Source organism: Parus major, chromosome 15 (assembly GCF_001522545.3).
Source record: "Parus major isolate Abel chromosome 15, Parus_major1.1, whole genome shotgun sequence".
NCBI classification, from domain to species: Eukaryota; Metazoa; Chordata; class Aves; order Passeriformes; family Paridae; genus Parus; species Parus major.
Genome location: NC_031784.1, coordinates 11,666,094 through 11,688,808, shown reverse-complemented (window position 1 = coordinate 11,688,808; position 22,715 = coordinate 11,666,094). Strand labels below are relative to the sequence as shown.

General features: G+C 41.1%; 2 protein-coding genes across 3 annotated transcripts; both read left to right on the top strand.

Moving 5' to 3' along the window:
* Positions 1 to 1,283: 1,283 nt before the first annotated feature.
* LOC107211868 (solute carrier family 2, facilitated glucose transporter member 11-like) lies at positions 1,284 to 11,761 on the top strand. Its single transcript, XM_015644432.2, has 12 exons — positions 1,284 to 1,426; positions 2,022 to 2,120; positions 2,966 to 3,126; positions 3,690 to 3,814; positions 5,040 to 5,169; positions 5,311 to 5,459; positions 6,058 to 6,245; positions 7,272 to 7,382; positions 7,452 to 7,553; positions 8,585 to 8,660; positions 9,584 to 9,711; positions 10,346 to 11,761. The coding sequence occupies exons 1-12, from the start codon at positions 1,403 to 1,405 to the stop codon at positions 10,550 to 10,552; spliced, it is 1,500 nt and encodes a 499-aa protein (XP_015499918.1). The 5' UTR covers positions 1,284 to 1,402; the 3' UTR covers positions 10,553 to 11,761.
* LOC107211867 (solute carrier family 2, facilitated glucose transporter member 11-like) lies at positions 10,506 to 22,357 on the top strand. Of its 2 annotated transcripts, XM_033518116.1 has the most exons (14): positions 10,506 to 10,587; positions 12,104 to 12,197; positions 14,260 to 14,324; positions 15,192 to 15,290; positions 15,715 to 15,875; positions 17,390 to 17,514; positions 17,760 to 17,889; positions 18,464 to 18,612; positions 19,161 to 19,348; positions 19,487 to 19,597; positions 20,107 to 20,208; positions 20,357 to 20,432; positions 21,105 to 21,232; positions 21,562 to 22,357. In XM_033518116.1, exons 2-14 carry the CDS (start codon positions 12,134 to 12,136, stop codon positions 21,766 to 21,768), a joined length of 1,605 nt encoding a protein of 534 aa, XP_033374007.1. In that variant the 5' UTR covers positions 10,506 to 10,587; positions 12,104 to 12,133; the 3' UTR covers positions 21,769 to 22,357. The 2 variants fall into 2 exon arrangements, with proteins under 2 accessions (XP_033374007.1, XP_015499914.2); XM_015644428.3 differs by lacking the exon at positions 12,104 to 12,197 and having other exon boundaries at positions 10,569 to 10,587; positions 21,562 to 22,356.
* Positions 22,358 to 22,715: the final 358 nt, after the last annotated feature.

Below are 22,715 nucleotides of genomic sequence, written 5' to 3'. Positions count from 1 at the left end.
GGAATTTGCTGCTATTTGAGGTCCTCAGTAACTATTTTCAAGGGGTGAATCCTTATGACATAGCCTCCCTACATCTCACTACAACTTGAGAAAAAATACATAATGAATAGGAAACATTAGAATTTTGAAACAATAGCCAAGAGATATGCAAATGGTTACAATGTCAGTGTTGAAGAGAAAATACAAAAAGTGCCAAATCATTCTAAACACTCTTGCCAGCCAGGATAAAGGGTATTTGCTATGCAGTTATACAGACAATAGTTGGAATTGCACAAGTAACCAAGGTTTTAATATTAACATGCATTTTTTTTCTCATTTATTTAGACTCAAAGGATTTGCAGTGAGACCCTCTGTAAATAATTGCATTCTGTGTTTAATAAACTGAAAGTACAAGTCCTGAGGGTGAGTTTGAGCATGTACTGAGTGCCTCAGTATAACCCCATTGCCTCGTTTGCCCCCACCAGAACAGTCCCCCAGCATGAGAATGAGCAAAGACTTGCAAGGTGAGAAGAGCACAGGGCATCACCCACTCCTGAAATCCTCACTGAAACCAAGCTCTTTTTCCAAGTGCTGGCTCTACATAGAGCTACAGTTTGAGCTTTACCTCACAAGAAAGGAGCCTCTGGGAATCAAAGGTGATTTTTCAATTCCTGCAATGCTGATTTTGGAGCCAATCTGTGTCAAAGCTGAAACCTGAGGGACTAAGATCCCAGTGGTGCTATCCCAATTCATTAGGGCATTTTACCTTCTCTGACAACTTTCATGAGTCTTGGTCTCTTAATGCTTTTTCACCACACCTGGTTGACAAACATCTCCATAAACACCAGACAACAAATACCCTCCCTCAGCACAGCCTAACTGATTCATAAGGCCAGAACAACAAAATTAGCCTCTGCAATTTGCATATTTTTCTTCTAATGGTGATATTTACTTTATCAAAAAATCTGAAACAGAACACCATTTATTTTACTTATTACTAAATAACAGTAGCTAAACCTTGTACCAGCTGCTTTTTGCTTTCTGCATGAAAGCAGAGATACAAACCAGTCTATATCATAGAAGTAAAGCATTTTACTAATCCTGGAAAACTATTTGGATTTTTTTGCCTGAAGTTTCCCTTCCCAAAGCCCTCACTGCTCCCCAGATACAAATTTTCTCTGCTTTGAAACTTTCCCCCTGGAGACTGGACTAGATGTAATTATTTCCTGAAATATTTAATCTGGCAGTGTTAACTTTGGCCAGTCGAAGTAAATATAAGTGAGTGAAGATGGAATAGTAAAAATTTAACTCTGATCCCTGAAGCCAAATGCCCACTGCTGGAGCAGCAGGCAGGAGACAGAGAGCCACAAGCCTGTGATGACAAGGACACATCACACGCTGGACAGCCAGCCCTCAGCCAGAGATGACCGGTTTCTTATCAAACCTGGTAAGTATTTGGTGGGGTATTTACATCTGTGACATTTTTGTGTGCTCCTGGGGCTTCAAAGAAAACAAAATCGGTGTCTTGGTAAGAGCAAGGCTCCTGTTCACTACAAGCATCTTGCAAGTGGTTCTTCCCACTATTCTGAGGTATTACAGTACTTTGTATGCTCTGGCATCCATCTTTACCATATTTTTATCAATATATTAATGTGTCTTAAATGTTTTCATGGACTGGAAAATACTGGCTTATGTAGAAACATAATTTGCTTTGCTTCCCTGGTAAAAAAGAAAAGTGCATATCTAAATGCATCTAATTATTTAGTGCAAGGCATGGCAGGCAGGTTTTGAGAGGCAGGGAACAGGAGTGGATGCTAGCAGCTGTGGTGCCTTGCCAAGGATGTTTATGGAAGCTGCACTTCCTTGAGTTGGATATAGGGAAATCACAGGAGGATGTACATCTCACATCAGGGTAAGCAGAGGGAACATTCCTACCTGAAAATCCCCTGAACAAATGAGATGTTTCTGGAGAATGAAGGACAGATTGTGAGAACAGCCTGATGTGGCTACAACCTTAAGAAGATTTTGTTTTGCTTCTGCAGGTACAGTACAAGGGGCTCTTTCGAATGATCACTGTCCTGGGGATTGGTGGCACGTTCCAGATCGGCTTTCAAATTTCTACCATCACCTACATGTCTCAGGTAGGCAAAGATGCACATGGCACACTGTTAATGAGAGCACTGAGTCTCCACTGCTGCCTGAGGCTGCTCCTCTGGCATTCAGTAAGGGTTTAATCACAGTATTCTCCTCTCATTTCCGTTTGCTGTGCTATCATGAAGAGCAGAGCATGTCAAAGTGTTGGAAACAGAAGAGAGATCTGCAAGTTGTTGTTAATAGAACTGTTCTCTGAAGACACACACTAACTAGGGTGGCATCTGTCTCCCCTAAAACCTTATAGCACATCTGCCTTCTTCAGTGGTTTCAGTTGATATTTTTATGGTTATCCATCCTCACAGAAAAATAGAACAAGTGAGCCATGCTCTGGGAAAATGTCTGCTTCTCTCCACTAATCCCAGGTAAAACTTCCATTAAGGGCACTGATGTCTAGAGGGAAGACATAATTATTTTATGGACATCATCTTAGTGGAAAAGCATGATTTTCCATCTTCAGAGCACTAAGTTCTGAGTGAAAAAGTATTTAGGAATCGCACTGAACTGGTTCTGTGTAATGTGGCATTCTTGGCAGGTATGTGAGAGAAAACCCATAACTCATTTGCAGAACTTTCTATTACTGTTTACACTTTTCTGTACTACCAGTCCATACCTTGCTTCCTCAGATTTCAAGGATAAAAAACCCAAAGGCTGGGATTGAACTTTTGATGAGCATAGCACTCTCTATTATACTATGTCTGTTAGCTAATTCACACTTTTAAAGCCTATGTGAAATAATAACTTGAGCTGAAGCAACAAAATTATTTTGTAAATACAATTAAAAACCTGCACTTCTGAGATAGGTATTGTTAATGATTTTTTTTTTCTCTCTCAGCATGTTAAGGCTTTCATTAATGAAACTTGGCTGGAACGCTATGGCTATCCCATCCAACAGGATAACCTCTTGTTCCTGTGGTCCATCACTGTGTCCATCTTTGGCATAGGAGGTCTCTTGGGTTCTTCAGGAAGCAGATACCTCACTGTCAAATTTGGCAAGTATGTATGTTTAAAGACAATTTGTCCATTGAGTCTTAGCTTAGGGAAACAATAATCAAGGTTTTAAATGAGACAGACTTTCACACTTAGTCATGGCTGTAGCACAGCCAGCTCAGCTGTGGTGTCAGCTGATTTTCCTGCTCCCTGCCCATGTCCTGGGACAGGGACTGTGCTGCATGGCTCCTCAGATTGGGTCAATCTCAGCAACAAGGAAAGGCAGCACCTGGCTGAGGTCAGAATGGGCTCTTGAAAGGGCTACTCAAAACCCAGAGGCATTGAGATCCCTTTTGGTGTGGCAATAATGTATTTCACAGTGTTTCAAGTACAGAAAAGCTTTCAGAGTTTTCTCTGCTACACAACCCTGAAACTCCCAAACTCCCAGGTGCAGGCAGGTGCTGAGGCACACCATGAGTCCAAAGTACCCAGTGTTTATTTTGTCCTGGACCACATATATGTAATTTCAAAAACTATCAAGACAGCTTCAGCCAAGACTTCCTGCATGGCACTAAATGCCATTTCCCTTCTGAGTTACAAAAAATCTTTTCATTTTCTTGCACTTCCAGAAAGAAATGTCTCTTGTGCAACAATGTGCTCATGATAGTGGCAGCATCTATCATGGGCTGCAGTAAAATATCCCAGTCCTTTGAGATGGTTCTAATAGGACGCTTCATGTGTGGAGTAAGTGCAGGTGAGTGACTTCTCCCACAGGTCAGCAGAATCTCACAAAATTTTACATCTTTATTCAATGGAAATAATAAACCTCCATTAAGAAAACAAAATGTTGAAGTCAGGGATCTTTTCTAAGAGGATTTTCTCTAATGCTCTGCAATAAAGACCATAATTATTATTAATTTCACAAATGAAATTTCGCTTTGCCAAGTGTATCAGTATTCAGAGATGTCAGAAATGTCTTGATACCACACACAAAAAAGGAATTTTTTGAAGGAAAAATATGTCAAATGTTTTCTTAAGTTTAGCTAGCAGTGCTGAAAATTATATAGTTTAAAGATATAAATTTAAAGTAGGAAGTTTAAAGCTTAAAGTATTTTCATAAGGGGGAGTATTCCAAGTAGTAAGTCCTTGGGGTTAACACAAAGATTTGGGCTTAATAAAGCAAAATCACTCCTGACAAGTGACTACAGGCAGTAAAAACCTCCTGTGCTGCTATCAGTATTGTTTTGTATTTTTTCCTGACACAAAACTTGCCTTTCTATCGTTTGCATATTCACAGGGATTCCTCTTTTAACTTATTAAAGAGTTAACTTAGAAGTTAATGCCTATTTTTTCAAAGAACCAGATTTTGTACATTGCTTCTCTAACATAGATATGTGTTGAAGAGCCATGGTTGTAATGACTATATCAGGAAAAAGCTTCTGTTCCCAGACTAGTATTTAGCATGTCTGAGTTAATAAATACAACTGGAAATATCAGCTCTGCCTGAAATCATAAAAATTATTGCTGGATAGCAGAAAATAAATACTCTTGTCTCCACCTAAATCACATAGAAATCAATATTGACTATAGCACTAAATGTGATAATTTGCCACGAGTCTACCAGACACCTCTTCAGTAGCATTTTGTTAGAAAAGGTTGAGATTATTTGGGTTAACTACAAGCATGTTAAATACTGCTAAAATGTTATTTAGCCCTTGCATACTCTGTGTCCTTTAAAACAGGCTAAGGCTCACAGGAGATCTTATGACAAGATACACTTTAAAGGGAAAAATGTATATTTCTTAAGATCAGGAAACTGCACACTGCAGAGGAACAACACTTTCGTAAAAAGAGTTGAAAAATCTAGTACTGAAAGTCTTGTGAGTTATGTGCCAGATTACTTAATTATTTACATCCAGTTTTATTTTCAATGGTTATGTCTTCTTTCTTCTCTCCCTTAATTCCCTCTTCACCTCAAGGTCTTTGTGTTCCTCTGCACCACCAATACGTCGGAGAAATTTCCCCCAGGAAGCTCCGTGGATTTGCAAACTCTACTTCCTCTTTCTTTTGGTCACTGGGAAAAGCCATAGGGCAAATTTCAGGACAAAGGTATCATGCAATTGATTACCCCCACAATTCATTTCTGGATCCCTTCCACCTTTTGCTTCTTCTTCCTCTGCTTTTCCATCCATTCCTGCCTCTCCTCAAAGCCGATGCAATGAACTTTAACACACATTTTGTCCCTGCCAGGGAGCTGCTGGGTAGCCAATCTCTGTGGCCAATGCTGATGGCCTCCTGTGGACTCCCAGCACTGGTCCAGCTGGTCACGCTTCCCTTTTTCCCAGAGTCCCCACCCTATCTCCTCATGCAAAAAGGAGACCAGGAAGGCTGCGAAAAAGGTAACTGAGGGCCTCAGGTTCCTGTTCCTCACTTGACTTAGAATTATTTTGTGATGCTTGCTTTCCCCATATAGAAAAATATTACTAGGACAAAGTTTTTCCCTGCTCATTTCCCACAAGGCTCTGTGAATACCTACAAAGTCCATTATTGTTGTAATCCCCACACAGAATAAGAAACTACTTCCCTCTATGGCTCTGTATTACAAAATTTTTCACATCTGACACCACCTGCACTGTCAGTCTGATGATTAATGCTAAATGATAAATGAAAAATAGCTGTTTGCACTGCAGGGCTCCACTGGGCACCCCTTAGCTCTGGTTGTTTGCTGTGTACCCTGCTCACACCCTGAGAGAAGGAGGAAGGCAGAAAAGTGGCCCCATGGGCAGGGAGGGAGCCCTTGTGCACCCCACTAGGCCCCTGTGTCACACTGGAGGGGATCAGGGCTCTGGAGCACCCTGTAAGACATCTCTGCCTCTCAGCACAGCCCCAGCTCACACATGCTGGGATGCCAGACACCTCTATCACCTACTCAGAAAACTTCTTAGGGAATAAACAGAGCTGAATTAACATGGCAGGTCTCGCTCTCCTTCTTCACAGCCATAAGGCAGCTTTGGGGTGAAGGCCAACACCAAGCAGAGATTGATGACATCATGAAAGAGAAGGCAACAATGAAAAACACCAAGATCTTGAGTGTCCTGGAACTAGTGAAAGAACCAGCTTTCCGTTGGCAGCTGTACATGATAGTTATTCTGACCGCCACAATTCAGCTATGTGGCATCAATGCAGTTGAGTGTGTTTCCCCACTAAAGTCCCAAGATATCACAGCTCACAGGAGCTTCCTCCGTTTTTTCTCAGGCTTCTCAGACCAAGCCTTGCTGTCTGCCAGCCCCTCTGCAGGACAGCAGCAGCCACAAAGCTTGGCTGGGCTCTCTGTGTGACATCCCTCTGCCCAGTCCTTGGTCCTGGCTGGAGTTAGCTGCCTCTGTAGTCAGGCTCATTGAACAGCCACCTTTGGGAGCCACTGCAGAGCTCCAGGGCTCACTCTTGTGAATGAGCCCACTCTCTACTGGCAAAATCTGTAGTTTTATGTGACTGCTGCTATTTGTTCCCTGGCTCTTAGCAGCCTGAGATGTTGGCATGACTGTGCTCACTCTGCCCTTAAAGATAACAAGCAACATGCTGCCTGTTCTGCAGCTTCTGCAGCTCTGCTCTTCCTCACAGCATTGCTTTTCTAGGATCCTTCTGAAGACACAGCTCTGCAGTTGCCTGCATGACTCTCCTACCTCTAACACCACAATGCAGCAGCATCTGTAAAGGATATACACAGCTGAATCTAACACAGCTTCAACTGAATCTTTATCACCTCAGTGTATCCCCAAACACTAGCAGAGATACTTGAAAAGAGTTGGGTTTACCCCCTCATGACTCCATAACCCACACTCTTCTTTCTTGGGAATATCCTACAATGATGTTTTTGGATGGGCTCTGAAAACAAGATACACCTGGCTGTTTCTGAAAGTACCTAAACCAGGAGTCTGCAAACCTAATTAAATTGTAGTAGCTGGAGGTCAAATTATCCCAGCATTTTGTCTTTTGTCAACTTGATTAATGAATTAATTATATAATGTTTTATAATATTTTTGTCTGCTGATAAAGTGAATACTACCAAAAAGAGTGCAGAATTCCAGCTCCCTCCAAAGCTGAGCTGCATGCTCCCTGATTAGCAGCTCATACCTAGGGCAGTGTCACACAAGTTTGGGTTAGAAATCAATTATTTTCTTCGCTTACTGTTTGATTTATTTTTTTTCCAGATTTATTTTTATACTTTTGAAGTCCTCCAGGCAGCTGGCTTTGATGAAAAAATGGCCTCCTATATGACCCTGTCTATTGGACTCTCTGAACTCGTAGCTGCTGTAGTCTGTGTAAGTCACATTACCAGGGGAGCAGGGCACACTTTGCTCTCCAGCACTGACACTGATTCTGTCCTTCAGAGCTCCATCATTGAGAGACTGGGCAGGAAAGTGCTCCTAAGAGGAGGCTACTGGATCATGGGTTCCCTGCTAGCTGCTATCACTGTGACTCTGTCCCTACAGGTAAGGAAACTCTGCTCACAGCAGATTGTTCTGTCTATTCTATTTCTGATCTAAAGCTCACTGGCAGGACCACGCTACTGAGAAAGGAAAGTGAGGCTGAGATCAAGCTTGTCTATACATAGGACTAAACTCTCTCTTAGCCAGTAGTAAACTCTCTCCTGCCTTCCTTTCGACATGACCCCATGACCTTAGCAAGGAGCACACAGAACACTGAGAGACTGGTTCCTGGCTTCATCAGACTGCAAACACCAAACACCAGCCAGCACAGACCACTAGACCACCCTAGGGAAATGGGCCTTTCTGTTCGTGCTCTTTCTAACAAGTAACAACAAAACCCCAGACCTTTTGCATCAGTTAATTTGAAATTGAACTTTGCTGCAGATAAGTGTGGGGAAGGCACTCTCTGTTCACAGACTGGAGACCAGTTCACTTCTTGAACACTGACACCTCTGTGTCATTGCTGGAGCTTTCTCAGAAGCAAATCACCCGTAGAGCTGCTCTATGGATACGCTGCAAAACTGACCTGGAAGCAAGGTGGCAGCAGACTTCTGGTTTTGTTTCATTCAAGAAAGCTCTCAAACATAGGAAAGAGAAATCTTTTTTTTTTTTCCTAAAGCATCGAGTCTCATTTCTTCTTGACTAAGATCTAGAAAAACTGCTTTTCAGTACCAGTTATTAAATCTATAACTTAACAAAAGTTAAGATGTGATTTGTCCTTCTCATATCTCTAAGGATCAGAGGAAGCACTATGAGGTCAAAAAGAAAGGACAGGGTGCAAAAGTATTCTTCAGGCTTTGTTTAATTGAAGCCTCTCTGGATCTGCAGCTGCTCTGCAATGTCAGACCTGAACCTGCTCACCTGACAAGGACCTCGGCAGCTCCAACCACAGAGTAAAGCATTCCCAACTCTCAGTTCTCACACACTGAATATTTCCTTCTTGAGGTGACAGTGTTGGAAAAGCAGGAGCATCCCTCTCCTAGGGCTGTTAACAGTTTTCAAACAGAAGTTTGTTATGGGCTTTTTTTCCCCAGGACTGGTACTTCTGGATGCCATACTGCAGCCTTGCTCTCATTATCCTGTTTACAGTTGTCTTTGCTGTTGGGCCAGGTAAGTTCTCAATCAAAGGAAATAAAGGAATTGAGTCATGTGAGCTTATTAATAAGGTTAGGAAAATACTGTCTTATATGGCACAATATTTAGCATAAGTAAATTAATTTAACAAAATCTTGTGGTTATTTAAACATTGAGGGTCCATAAAGTTCAATGCCATCAAGTTTGAGTTTTGCTAACAAGAGGAAAGGAACACACTGGAAAAATACAGCAAAAATAGAGCAGAAACAGATGGGTAAAAGATTTTTTTTTTGTTAATGCTAGGGAAAAAAAAAAAAAAAACAGAGAAAAAGAAAAGCAAGAGTTCTTTTAAATTCAGTGTTGTATAATGTTACATCTTATCCCACACAGACAGCAGTACAGAAGACCTACTTTGGAGTAAATTTTTTCCTAACATTTGTTGCCTGCTACTCATTAAATTTTATTTTATAAAGGTTAATAATTTTTTTAATATTTGCCTTCCCATATGGCAGGGTTGAATTATTTTCCTAACTCAAAACAGTTGAAATCCTGTGACTTCAAAACACAACCGAAATGCCCAGGGAGTAAATCTGGGAAGATCACTCGTTGCCAACCTAGCAGAATCACACTGGAAATGCATTTCAGCATTAATAATTGTCATTCCTTCCTCACACATCTTCTTTCATGAGGGGATGTCAGGCTTTCTCAAGTGTCAACTACTTAATTTTTGGATGTCCCCCAATATTTATTTGAGTATTTTACCACTTTAATAAACTGATGTCTAGCAGTTTATTAGATACCACAAATATTTTCTTTTGTAAAAAAGAGCAAGATGCTCAGTGCCACTGCACAATTCAGGTACTCCTGCCAGTCCCTCACAGGAGCACCTATCAGCTGACTGTGTAACAGGAACACTCAATCCAAATGCTGAAACAATTCTTGTTCTTCTTTCCTTTCAGGTGGTGCCACAGTTTCCACCAGGGTTGAAATTTTCAAGCTGTCCTGCAGACCTCCTGCCTTGGTGATCAGTGCTGTTATGAACTGGCTGGGGGTGTTTGTGATTGGCACCTCCTTCCCGTTCATCGTGGTGAGTGCCTCAACCACGGCAGCAGAGGTGACAGAGCTGTGTCAGTGCTCTTGGCACCTGCTCTCCTTGGGCCCTGGTTTGACCAAGATACTCATTCAGCCTGAAATATTTGTCAAAGGTCAAAAAAGAAAGAATTCCTTTTCAAATTCAAAATACTTTGGGTGATGCCTTGGAGTGGCTGCCTAGAACAGAGGCCAGGCAGAGTTAAAAGAACAAAGTGTGGATTTATCAAAGGCCTCCCAAGGACACACCTTGGGCAGTGCAAAGCCTGCAGAGGCCACAGCCGAGATGGACATCACCAGTTTCTCAGAGGGATGTAAGTTTGGTCAATCTGCATATCAGGGGTTAATTGTCCAATTACAGCTTCAGGTAATGAAGTTACATTCACTTTTGTTTACACTTTTCAGGCCTGAGGCAGATGGTGGCCTTGGTTCTCAGGCCTGGAAGGATTGTTTAGTGTGAGCTGACGAGCATTCTGTACAGAGCTCAGAGTTATACACTAGTGCAGTACAGGAGCTGAAAAATATAAAGCTTAAGGCATCATGGGACCCAAATATAAAAAATATGCCAAGAAAGTGACTAAAGCAAAGATATGCTCATCTTGCTCTCTTTCTCACTTTGTTTTTCCCTGCAGGAAAGACTCAAGCATTTCTGCTTTCTCATCTTTATGGTGGTACTTTTCACTTCAGGAATAATTATCCACCTGTTCCTTCCAGAAACAAAAGGGAAATCAATAATGGAAATCACAGAAGAATTCAATAAGCTAAACTTTAAAAACAAGCATATTCCAGCAACTCCAAATCATGTCACAGAGGATTATACCTTCTGCACCAGGCTTTGACCAGCCATAAGTGGGAATCAGGTTTTTGAAAAAAAGTAGGTAAAAAAAGACATTTGCCATTTTCTGACTAACAAGTTGTTCCAAATGGACTGTCAGCTTTCCTGTCTGTCACTTAGAACATTCCTATTTTGCCAAACCAGCTTCTTTCTCAAGCACTCCACTCTGGGCAGCTCTGAAAAGGGATAAGGGCTGATATTAACAGGACACACTTGTGTGAATCGGGAGCATTTTGGCTTAACGTGCTGAGTGTAAATCTCTTCTTAACAGAGCAACTAATACACACTGAAACTACACATGTAGAATTTATAAACACTCTGCTGACCACAGAGAAAGGAAAGACCTGTGATCCTCTCTCTCTCTGATTTCTGAGTATGTTTTTACAGCGCTGAAATGGGAACAGTGAAGTTCTTGGCTTGCTCTCTCTGGCTAGCGTTCAATCCATAACAGATTAAAGAAAAAATTCAGTGGAATAGGAGATAAATTCTTTGTTTCTCTAGATTCAACTGAATAACCAAACCTTGCCAGGTTCCCATGCACAGTGCCATGTTGCCCTTGTGTAGTGTCTAGCTTGACAGGCTTTAACCATTTCAGATTGCCTTTCAGCAGCAACAGAGCTGATGGATAGAATCCAGCCACCATAAACCCCAAGGCATTTTAGATACTCTGTGCTATCCTGCCCATCACTGCTGTCATCCCAAGCCTGCAGATCCTCCTCCAGGAGCAGAATTCCCACAGATATCTCAAGGGCTGTGAATCCCACAGCAACTGAACTGCTACTTTCCTCCTGTGACTTTTAGCTACCTGGAACTTGTTTACCCCAGAAGAACCACCTCAGACTGGAACTGATTGAATCAGAAACTTTTTTTTAAATATTCAGGCCCATAGGACTTCTCTTTTCTTTAGAAGGTGTTTAATATTCTGTGTGTTTCCCTCTATTGGGAGGCTCACATGCTTGTAGAAGGAAAGCAATACTGTGAGGAAGAATATTAACAAAGCTAAAGCTTACTGTGGAGCAATTTAAAGTCCAAACTCTAGACTTGCACAGTAAAATAAATGGTTTTATCTCTGCTGTTGCTTTGATTGGCACATTTACTTCAACTCAAGTAAGTAAGGTTATTCAAAATAATTCAATTGTTCATCTTAACTGCTGCTTATTTTTAATTGCAAATGGTAACCATAATAAAAATGGCAGATTGCCTTGTAATAAAACTTCTGGCCTCCACAAACATTTCTTTCTCCACATCATGATCTCCTCAGGGGGAGTTGACTATAAAAAGTTGTTGGAGCACATAACCTTCCATGATTGGGGTTCCTCATTATTCCTGTCTTTAGTACTGAGTGACATTTCAGGCATCTCATTAAACATAACTACAATAATAGAACTATATATCTACGAAACATGAAGTGTCCTAAAGTCAGAAAACTCAATAATTTTGTGGTGTTCCATATACATGTAATATGATTAAAAACTACCAGTCATCTGGGAACAGCTACCAATATAGATTAGAAATATCAACTTTTTACTAAACAGAATTCTCTCTTCTTCTCCAGTCATTCTGGAAACACCATTCCACTGGAACAATGCCTGAAATCTTTGGAGACAAGAGCAGAGTGGCACTGTGTAGCATTGCTGACAGACTCTCCAGTGAGTCACTTCTCTGATCTCAGTTATTCATTAGGTGCCAGTTAGGAAAGCCTTTCCCACAGGACCCTCCCCAGGAAGCCAGAGATGCCCTATGGAACATTGCTGTGACATGAAGCAGAACAGCCATGTGGAGCACAGGTCAGCCTTGGCCTGTGCTCAGTGGAGCAAGAGCTGTGTCATGGGGACAGTGTGGTCAAGGGATGAAACAGCAAAAGGGATGGTTCAAATATATGTGGCAGGGCACAGGGACAAAGGGGACAGTAATTCAGGATCACTGTGTGCACATCATCTTCCAAAAACATCAGCTGATAGGTAAGATATGTCTCAAATACTAATTGAGGCAGATACAAAAACTTTAAAAATGTATCTGTGAACTTCTGTCAGCTGGCCACAAAAAATATGGATCTGTATTATGGAAGGCTTAGCACAGCTTTGAATGTGTGTGTCACACATGACTGTAAAACTGCAAGGTAAATGACTAAATGACCTGATGCTGTGAGATTGACTGTCCTGAGCATAAATCTGATGAAGGATGTCTGTAAAATATATGCTTAATTCTTATTATGAAACTGCACAATTAATAAAGAGGGCCTCAGAACAGTCTAAGCAGTAACAGCACACAAGCAGTACAGTCACTAATCACCATAAATGTAAAAGACATTACACAGGGAGGGAGTTATGAGAGGAAGATTCAACTACACAAAGCAGGAATCCTAAATTAAAGTCCGAGAGTGAAAATTTCCAATATGTATAAATACACTGAGTAGAAGTTGGTAAAGTAAAACATTAGAAAATATGTGCAACAGGCTGCATTTGAGGAGTGCCTCATGCTGAAATCTGTGTTATTGCCTGTTTGTGTCCCCCAATATCATCTGAGCAAGGCAGATGCCAGCAGCTAACACGGAATTTCATCCTTTGTCAGATGCACATCATGTTGTTTCAACTCTCTATAACTTTACAGAAAAGGAAATTAATTCTTAGCATCAAAGGGTCTCATTTGTGCTCTAACAACAGCTTATCTGCTGGAAAACTTCAACTGAAAAAAAAAATCCCTCCATGAGCTCTCAGCACAAATTAACAGCTAAGTCAAGGCTGTGATGAGGCCCAAAAGTGGCAGCAGAAATGGCTGGGTGGTGTCACACACTACATTTCAAACATTAGCTAGGGAATCTAAGAATATGCTTTGCAGATGAAATATTTTCTAGTAAATATAACTGCTTGTGTCAACTAAGACCTTCATGATTTCTTCATCCTCTTCTACAACTGAAGTGTAAATGGCAAGTGATAGCTAAGCCATTTATCAACAGAATATATTCGAGATCCTCTTAATTGTGAAATAACTGAAGTTAGAGCCTGGGAATTTTCTCTCAGCAAAAACAGACATCAGTCCAGCTGTGGAGATTACAAAACAGCTTCAAAACAACCTTATTCTTCAGACACAAAAAGTACACTTCCTAGTGGAAATGCCAGACAAAACTGCATGATGAATCTTTCTCTCTACTAGCAAAGAAAAATCATCTACTAAATGCTTGGCTGGTCAAGCCTGGTGCGCCACTGTAGAATTGTTAAGTTTGCACCCCATTTCAAAATCATGGAGTAGTTCAGTTCCTGTAATGATTAAGTTATGATGTGCTCCAGTTGCCATCACCTGGAGAGAGGACATCTCTTTCCTATTACATGTCAAAGTCCTGCAGTTCACTGCCCAAGCCCCATCTAAGATTCCCAACAGAGAGCTCTGTCTCTAAATTTCTCACTTACACTGAGAACTGAGCAGGTTATGATGATGGGAACCCTGGTTAAAATTGTTTTCTCTGTCCCCTGTCCCCCAGCAGAAGACAGAGTTCATGAAGCATACAGGTTCTGCAAGGGACACCATCCTGTTTACCTGGGCTAGACATAACTGCTGGTTGAAATATTTAATCCAACAATCCTAAACTTTGTACGACAGCTGGAATATGTGTAATTAACTCAAAAACCTCTGAAGTAAAATTTAACTTCAGTAACATGGGACTGGTTCACTGACACTGCTGTTGTATAACGTGAGCATTTGGTTCTTTGGCAGGTACCAGCAGCGAGCAGCAGGCACTGGCTCATTCACAGGAGATGGGTGCCTTCCTCTCCAACCTGGTGAGTACCTGCTCACATTCCTCAGGCTTCTTTGACTTACAAAAGCCAAAGATAACACAATAGTAGAGATTCAGGTTCTTTAAAGGTTTTAAATTCCCTTGTTAAATAGATCATCTTTCCTTTCTGTGTTTAAACATCACAAAGAGCAATGGGGCTTGTGGCCATGAAGATCCCATTGCATTGTCTTTTCTATGCTACAGGATGAAATTAAATGAAATAATGAAATAAAAATCTAACAACATCTCTGGCTCTTCCACCACTGACTGTGATACTATACTTTGTCTTCTAAATTACTGAAAACAATACTAAATATTAAGCATTGTGATTACTTCCCAAAATAATGAATATGGTGGTGGCACAGCAAAAGGCTAAGAAATCATGACAAACTTTTAAATCAATTACTTTCTTCACTTCATCAAAAGATAATTAACATAATCCATCAAGAGTTTCCATAATCTTAAAAAGGGAAGAAGTGATATGTATCATCATCCATTATGGTTTGGTGTACACTGGTTGCTGTAGATTGCAGAGAGGGAAAATGCACAGACTGACACCTTTATCCAGCCAACCTGTCAGATGTTGCAGGCACACAGTGAGAGTTGTACTCTCAGGAACACCTTTTCAAACTCCTTTTCCTTCTCTCAAGCAGAGTGGTGAATTATCATCCTTACACCCATGTTGTTTGCTCTGGCACTGTGGCTGATGGTCGAGTTTTGGCAGCAGTTTAGAGGGATTCTGAAAAATGTTTAAATTCAAAAGGATCTGAAGTGGACAAAGAGGAAGGACCAGTGTGGCTACAAAGTCTCTGGCCTTGCACAAAACTAGAGTAGTGAGAAGCTGATGGAGCATTTTATTTTTGCTTTGCAGGTTCAGTTCCGTGGACTGCTTCAAATGATCTTAGTGCTGGGAATTGGTGGTAGTTTCCCATATGGATTCCATATTTCTGTCATCAACTATCCTTCTGTGGTAAGTGTAGTCATCCTCTGAGGCTGAGCCCTCTGTTCTCCCATAAATCCCAAATCCCAAATTTACTGAGCATTCAGATGATATGTCTAGGTCTTTTCTTTGGCTAACAGCAACATCACATGTGTACAGAACTTTTCTTCCTGAAAAGAACAGGATAGCATTTTCTGTTTTAAATAAGCTCTTGCCATGTAGTGTACAAGTCCCCGAAGGAAGGCACAAAATGAGCTCTCAACATGCTCACCAGGAAGCTGCCTGGCTGATACAAACTTGAAGAATATGCTGTGTGGCCTCAATGAACTTGTTTTACAAAAAAAAGTCTCAAAATAAGTCTAATATGGAACCACAGTCTTGATCTGAAGTACAATAGCCAACTGTGAAGGGATCTTACACCCATCATCCAGGCAAATCTCGCTTTATTTTCCAGCACATCAGGAAGTTTATCAATGAAACCTGGATAGATCGACACGGCTCTCCCCTCCATCCTGAGACAATCATGCTGTTGTGGTCCTTCATTGTGTCTGTTTATGGGATAGGAGGATTCCTGGGAAGCCTCTGCTGTGGCTACCTGACTACAAAATACAGGAAGTAAGTGCTTCTTGTAACAGCTCAGCAGTCAGAAAGTACAGGGAAAGTACCAAGGTGGACAAGTAAGTCCCTTCTCTTTGGTTGAAGCAGCCCTGTTGAAGACAATTGATTTGGTTTCCTGGCACATCCACTTTTTCCAAGCAGCCTTCTGTCCTATTTATCTGCCCTCCCCAGGGAACCATGCTCTGTAAGGGCTGCAGTCATCATCACATCACCAGATCAGTGCCTCTGGGAGTACTGGCATAGGTTCACATTCTCTTCAAGGTCCCCTTTCACTAAGATCTCCCAAGCTTTACAAACTCCAACAAAGGAGCTGTGTGTCTTGTGTTGTAACACATTATATGCAGTTACTCAAACGCCTGGAAAATATCCTTATGTGACGAAGAAGAGTCAGATTTCCATTTAAATACACTCATTTGTGGTGGTGACATTAATATTAAATATTCAGATCTACTCTAGAGAAAATCCCGAGAGGAGAAAAAAAATTGCTTGTAATTCCACAAAGATATAATCAGCACCAAAACAAATGTCCAAGAGACATCTCTGTTCTTGGCAATCCATGTTACTGAAAGGCAGTTCCAAACTATCTTTGCCACTGGACAAAGGAAGGATTCCTCACCAGTCTGGTCTGTTCTCGGTGCCTTGTGTGTAACACCACTAATTTCATTTGCAGAGAAATTGGCAAACATATCTTCTTGGTGTGACCCACTTAAAGATCTGCTCCACAACACACTGATCCAGGGGCCCCTCATTTGGGTCTCAACAAATCATCTTAGCCTGCCTGCAATTGTGTTCTTTCCTAACAGGTAAGTGCCCCCAAGAAATTTCTTGTGGGACACTGCCTCATCCCACACGCTGAGAGTCTCCCAAGACTGGAAACAAGATCACCTCTCCCATGCCTTATTTAACACGTGGTAGCCTAATTGCTGAATCACAGCCTAAACTCAGAGTTTCTGTGATCCTTAATGTGTGCAAGGGGGCTCTTGTCTAACAAGTGTCACAGCAAAACATCTGAGTGCAAAAGACTGAGCCTGAGACACCAGGGTGGTGAATATGTGATTCTGACTTGAAATGAAATATGCCTCTAAAAAACTCTGTCTGTCATCTCAGAGCACCCATTTAGCCAAGAGTCTTTAGTATGAGCCATTCTAGAATGGGAATTATGGACTCAGACTATTTCTGGGGAACAACCACACACGTTATGAAGACTCAGAGCCATTTAAAAATCTTGGTGGCAAACTGGGCCAGTCCTTCAATCTTTTTCCCTACTTGTACTGTGAAAATGATGACAAAAGGGTTCCAACTGTTTAAATTCTTACCTAAAAAAAAGTATAAATTCAAATCTAAAAGATCCTAAAATTATAAAGAACCATGTTGTCTATCTTAAGTCAAAATTATTATTTCCTCAAAACAGTAGGAATGGCTGTGCCACGCTTCCTATCACAACAACAGTACAAGAAGTTCTCATTTCACACTAAATTCTCAAGGGATTTTGTTTGGGTTTTTTTTTTCAGGAAAAAGTGCCAAATGTTCACCAATCTGATCATGTTGGTAGCTGCACTTTTCATGGCCCTCAGTAAAACAGCCAAATCCTTCGAGATGATTCTGGTTGGGCGCTTTCTCTATGGCATTGGTTCAGGTATGTCCAAGGCCTGCAGGCCCCTGACCTGCTGTCCTGGGGTTGTCTCTACAGCCACCCTTGAAGAAAGATTTCTAAAAGCAAATACACCAGGCACTCAATAAAAGTGAAAGATATCATTGCTTTTGCAAGAAATTGTAATCTAAATATCCAAGTGAATGGAAACAATATAAGAGAGGATGATGGTCAGAAAGTTAAGCTTTTGTGAATATTTTAACTGTTATTTATCCTCTTGTATGTTCAAGGTTTTTCTCTCAATATACATCCTCAGTATGTAGGAGAGATTTCACCCAAGAAGCTGCGTGGGTTTACCAACTCCACTGTCGCTGTTTTTCTGACCCTGGGAAAACTCACAGGACAGGTTGTTGGGCTACGGTAAATTCTCCAATTTTTCTATCAGGTTACACTAAAAGTAGAAATGTTTCTATAACTTTACCCCCTCCCCTAATCAGTGACAGAGAAGCACTCACCTCCTCCCCAAAACATGCCTTAGCTTACGCCAGAAGAAAAATATTGATTGTATTTGAGGGAAATATGGTTTTAAATATAGAAGGCAGAAAATTATTTACTCATAATGTGATTTCTTCTTATTTTCACACTCTTTCTATTAGGAGATTTTCCCTTCAAAATTCTTTGTACTTAAATGAAAAGTCTTGGCAAGCTGTCTTGCTCTTGTGGCCAAGCAGTCAAATGAGTCTCATCACCTCTCTAGACATTATACTGGGTTCCAATGATATTAAGATAGATTTTCAAAATATCAGCTAATTCCTTTAAAATAAATTGTCAGAAATAAAAATAGGCAAATTTGTGAAATCTGCCAAATTAAAATTCAGGGGTTTACTCCAGTGAGCCCTTGAATGGAATCTGAGCAATCCTTATCACTGAGAAAAACTTCCTCAGCATTCATTCCATTATTTCAGCATGATTTTGTTTCACATACACTTTCCAGGGAGATTTTAGGAAGCGAAGCCTTGTGGCCATGGTTGTTAGCATCTAGTGGACTTTCAGCATTGGTTCAACTGGTTACCCTCCCATTTTTCCCTGATTCACCATCCTACCTCCTGATACAGAAGGGTAATGAGGAAGCCTGCAGGAAAGGTAGAGTGTCTGCTTTGCTCACTTACTCCCCTCCATCTTCTGTGTCCCAGTGAGAGCCGCTGCAGAAGATGAGGCAGGGCAGAGCTGTGCTGCACAGTGCAGGGCCACGGAGCACAGGCAGCTTCACAGACAGCAGCTGAGGTACCCATGGCAATGTCGGCATTCACCTGGGCCTCACTCAGCCTCATTTGGCCCATGAAGACAAGGAACACACATGTTTATCAGCTTGTCTAACATTTCCCATCTTGATGGGCCCTGCTTTATTTCTTCAAAGGAAATGGTTCAGGCAGCTGTCCTTTATTGTACTATTAAACAAAAAGTACTCAAATGTTTACTTTGTTTACAGTTAAGTAAACTCCACATTAGAAAGCTGTGCTATACTGACAGCCAGCCAGACAAAATCCTTCAAATTGCCCCTGCAGCTACCAGATGGCAGCAGCAGCAGCAGCACCTACCCCAATGGACAGGCAGCCTAAAGGGTTTAATGCAACCACTCCTGATGGAGCTATCCTGGTAGGATAATCCACTTCCCTCTTTCTCCCCTACAGCCATCAGGAAGCTCTGGGGTGAAGGAGACCACCAGGCAGAAATTGATGACATTATGAAGGAGAAGGGTGCAATGGCGAGCACGAAGACCTTGCGTGTGCTTGAAGTAATTAAAGAGCGATCTTTGCGCTGGCAGCTTTACATTTTGATGACTGTCATGACCACGTTGCAGCTCTGTGGAATCAACGCAGTTGAGTGCTCTCTTTATCCCCAGGATGAGAGACAATGCCAGGCAGCATTACAAACCTCTCAAAGTCAATGCTGTTAAACCAGCTTAGAATTGTATCTCAAATGCAACACTTTTCTTTTTCCTCCTCACATTTTGCAGATATACTTCTATTCCTTTGAAGTGTTCCACACAGCCAAGTTTGAAGAATACCTTATCCCATATGTGTCCCTTGGAGTTGGGTTGTGTGAGTGCTTATCCTCTATATTGTGTGTAAGTCTTTTCAGATTTGAGTTTGAAGGGAAAATTTAATGTGGTCAACAACTGCGCTTTTCCTTTCTTGTAACTGGGCTCAGGGAAATTTTGCATAACCTAAGCCACTTTCGTGCTTCTGCAAAACCACAGGCAGGATACAAAGAAGTTTTTTTCCCAATTATTTGCATGACTGTGTGTCTTCAGACTCACTTTTTTCTGCAAAATAATAATTTTCTGATGTTGTGGGTTAGATGTGTGTATGTTTGTGTGCACAATTTGACATATACCAGCATGCAAGAGAGGGAACTTGTCTAATAACATCTTAGGATTGACTAATAAACACAGTTTCATTAATAATGAATTTGTTTTGAAGAAACTAATCAAATTGATTAGGAATTAAGAGACTGTCAAATGACACTGATTTATGGCTATTATTTAGACAACTCTTCTGCACAGAACACATGGAGAGAGGAGGAATTATTTCCTTTGAGAACTGGGGTTTGTGATCCATGTTTTCTGCTTTCCAGAGCACCCTTATAGACCGGTTTGGGCGGAAGGTGCTGCTCTGGGGTGGATACTCACTGATGTGTTCTGTGCTGGCCCTGCTCACCATGACCCTGTCACTGCAGGTAAAGAGGCCTTGTGGCCACTTCCCCAGCCCACCTTCCTGCTCTTCAATGGCAGGAGATGTATAAAAACTTCTGCCAGTGGCAGGAAATACAGAGCTCTGAGATTTTGTCATGTGTCTAATGGTTTGTTATGGTTTCTCACTTTTAGCATCAGTTTTTCTGGATGCATTACTTCAGTGTTATCTTGATCTTTCTGTTCGTTGTCTTCTATGGAATTGGACCATGTGAGTACATCAGTGATTATGCTGGCAGGAAATTTGGTATTGTATTGACTGGCAGCACAACTGGCAGAGGAAGAACAGGCTAGTGCTTGCTAGAAAGTTGTGGAAATTAAGGAGGGAAGGGCAGACATATACAAGAGGGAGACAGGAAAAGGATACAGACACCTCAAATTTTATTGCTGATCCGTGATCTAAATAATTTAAAACGGTATCATCTTCTCCAGAGAGTGTGAGATAGAAATTTCAAAATAATTTCTAAATTAATCAGCTAAAAACAGGATTCTAGGCATTGCCAGATATGTTATAGTAATCATCTTCAGTAACTTAACAAGTTAAGCTTATGCCTACCAACATGCTCCAGGTGGAAGTGGCCACAGGAGCCAAAAGGGAGGCTGGTTTTATAAACCACTGCACCAGTAACAACTGCCAGAGCAATATGGAACTGCACAGACCCACTGATACCAGAAAAAGGATTCCAGTACCTACAAGAGGAACCTAAATTAACTTCTGGACTCCATTTCTGGAATCAAGGTCTTTCACCCTCATAGCAGAGGCCACCTATCAACAGGTCACCTATTCTGCCTGCCCATCATCTCTGCCACTGCCATTGGCAGGAGCTTCAGCAGAAGCAAGGAAACAAATAAACCTGGTGTGTGCTTGGCTTTGCTTTTTCAGCTGGAGCCACCATATCTGTGATGGTTGAAATCTTCAGCCAGTCATACAGACCATCAGCCTTTCTGATTGTTGGCTGCATCAACTGGATGGGACTGTTCGTACTTGGGATGATTTTTCCAGTAATTGTTGTAAGTGACTCTCACAGGATCCCTCTTTCCAGGCTAATCTATTTCCAAATGCTGACAAGGGGAAAAATAATAGCAATAAATTGCAATGAAACACAAAGCTCTGTCCAAACATCAAACCTGCTCAGAAATTCCCCAGGTTTGTCAAGGAACAGCAATTGGACTCAGGTCAAACATGGCCAGTGGAAATTCCTGGTTTGATACCTGTCCTGGTCTGTGTATTGAACACACCTTTGAATTTGAACTTCTAAGACACAGGCTTGCACTAAAGTGCAGGGAAATAAAAATGAGTTTCTTATTTTCCTTAATTTGTTTTGTATTTCTGCTTGCAGGATAACCTTGGACCCTTCTGCTTCCTTATCTTTTTGGGAATCCTTGCTTTATCAGCAATTTTCATCTACCTGTATCTTCCTGAGACCAAGGGGAAGTCAATCATGGAAATAAAAGCAGAATTCAACAAGCTGAACTTTGGGAAAAAAGAAACCTCTGTCACTGAAAATAACTTTCCTAAGGAACAGCTGTCTTGCACCAAGCTCTGAATGTTCAGAGAAGAAATTTGCATCTCTTAGAAAAGACAGGAAATACTGTTGCAATAGAACTAAAAAGGAAACATTAAAAACAGACTGCAAGCTCTACTGTCTCTGTTATTTTTTCTTTTTTAAGGTAGATATAAAAATCATTATTCTAGAGTAACACTAAGTATCTCATAAGCAGGAATCTGCTGGCAAACAGCTCAGAGTATCAGAAATACAAAAGAACGAGTGAAATATTTTAAGAAGACAAACCAAGGTAAAGAATGATTAAGAAGGCTCAATGACCAACAGTCATGAGGTTGGAGAAACACAGAAGTCTAAAATATTTGGCAGACAGGCACGCAGAGGAAAAGTTAAATACATGGTTTAGGGTGACCCAAGCAGATACAGACTAAAAACTTAACACCTTAAATTCAGAAAACAGGTTTCAGCATGGCAGAAGAAAAAAGTATTGAAAGTGAAATTGCTGCACAACAGTCCTGGAGATGTAATGGAAATCTCAGTGGAAAACACCCTAGCAACTCTAGGCAGGGAGAAGGATCTGCTAAACTGAGATATTCTTGCATGCAAAAGAAATAAAATGGCTGCTATAAAATAAACCAGACTTTGGAGAGCATCTCTGGTGTCTAAGGAACTGATTTTCAACCTGGTGCATCAGCTTCTGGGAATTACATCAGATGTTTTCACAGAAGAAAGAGTTTGTTTTGGAAATGTTTTTCTTGTTATGTAAGCAAGCTGGGAATAACGACTGATTATTGTACCCAGCAGTAAAAATAGGTTGTGAAGTTCAATGGAAATAGTCTAAGTTTTTCCAAGTGACCAATAACAAGTATAGGATGACTTGTAACTAAACACTTTAGATCATGCCACCTGCTTTCCTCTAACCACTGAAGAAAAATGAACCAATATTACAAACTACAGCTCCTCTCCTTACAGATGAAGGTGTCACTTGG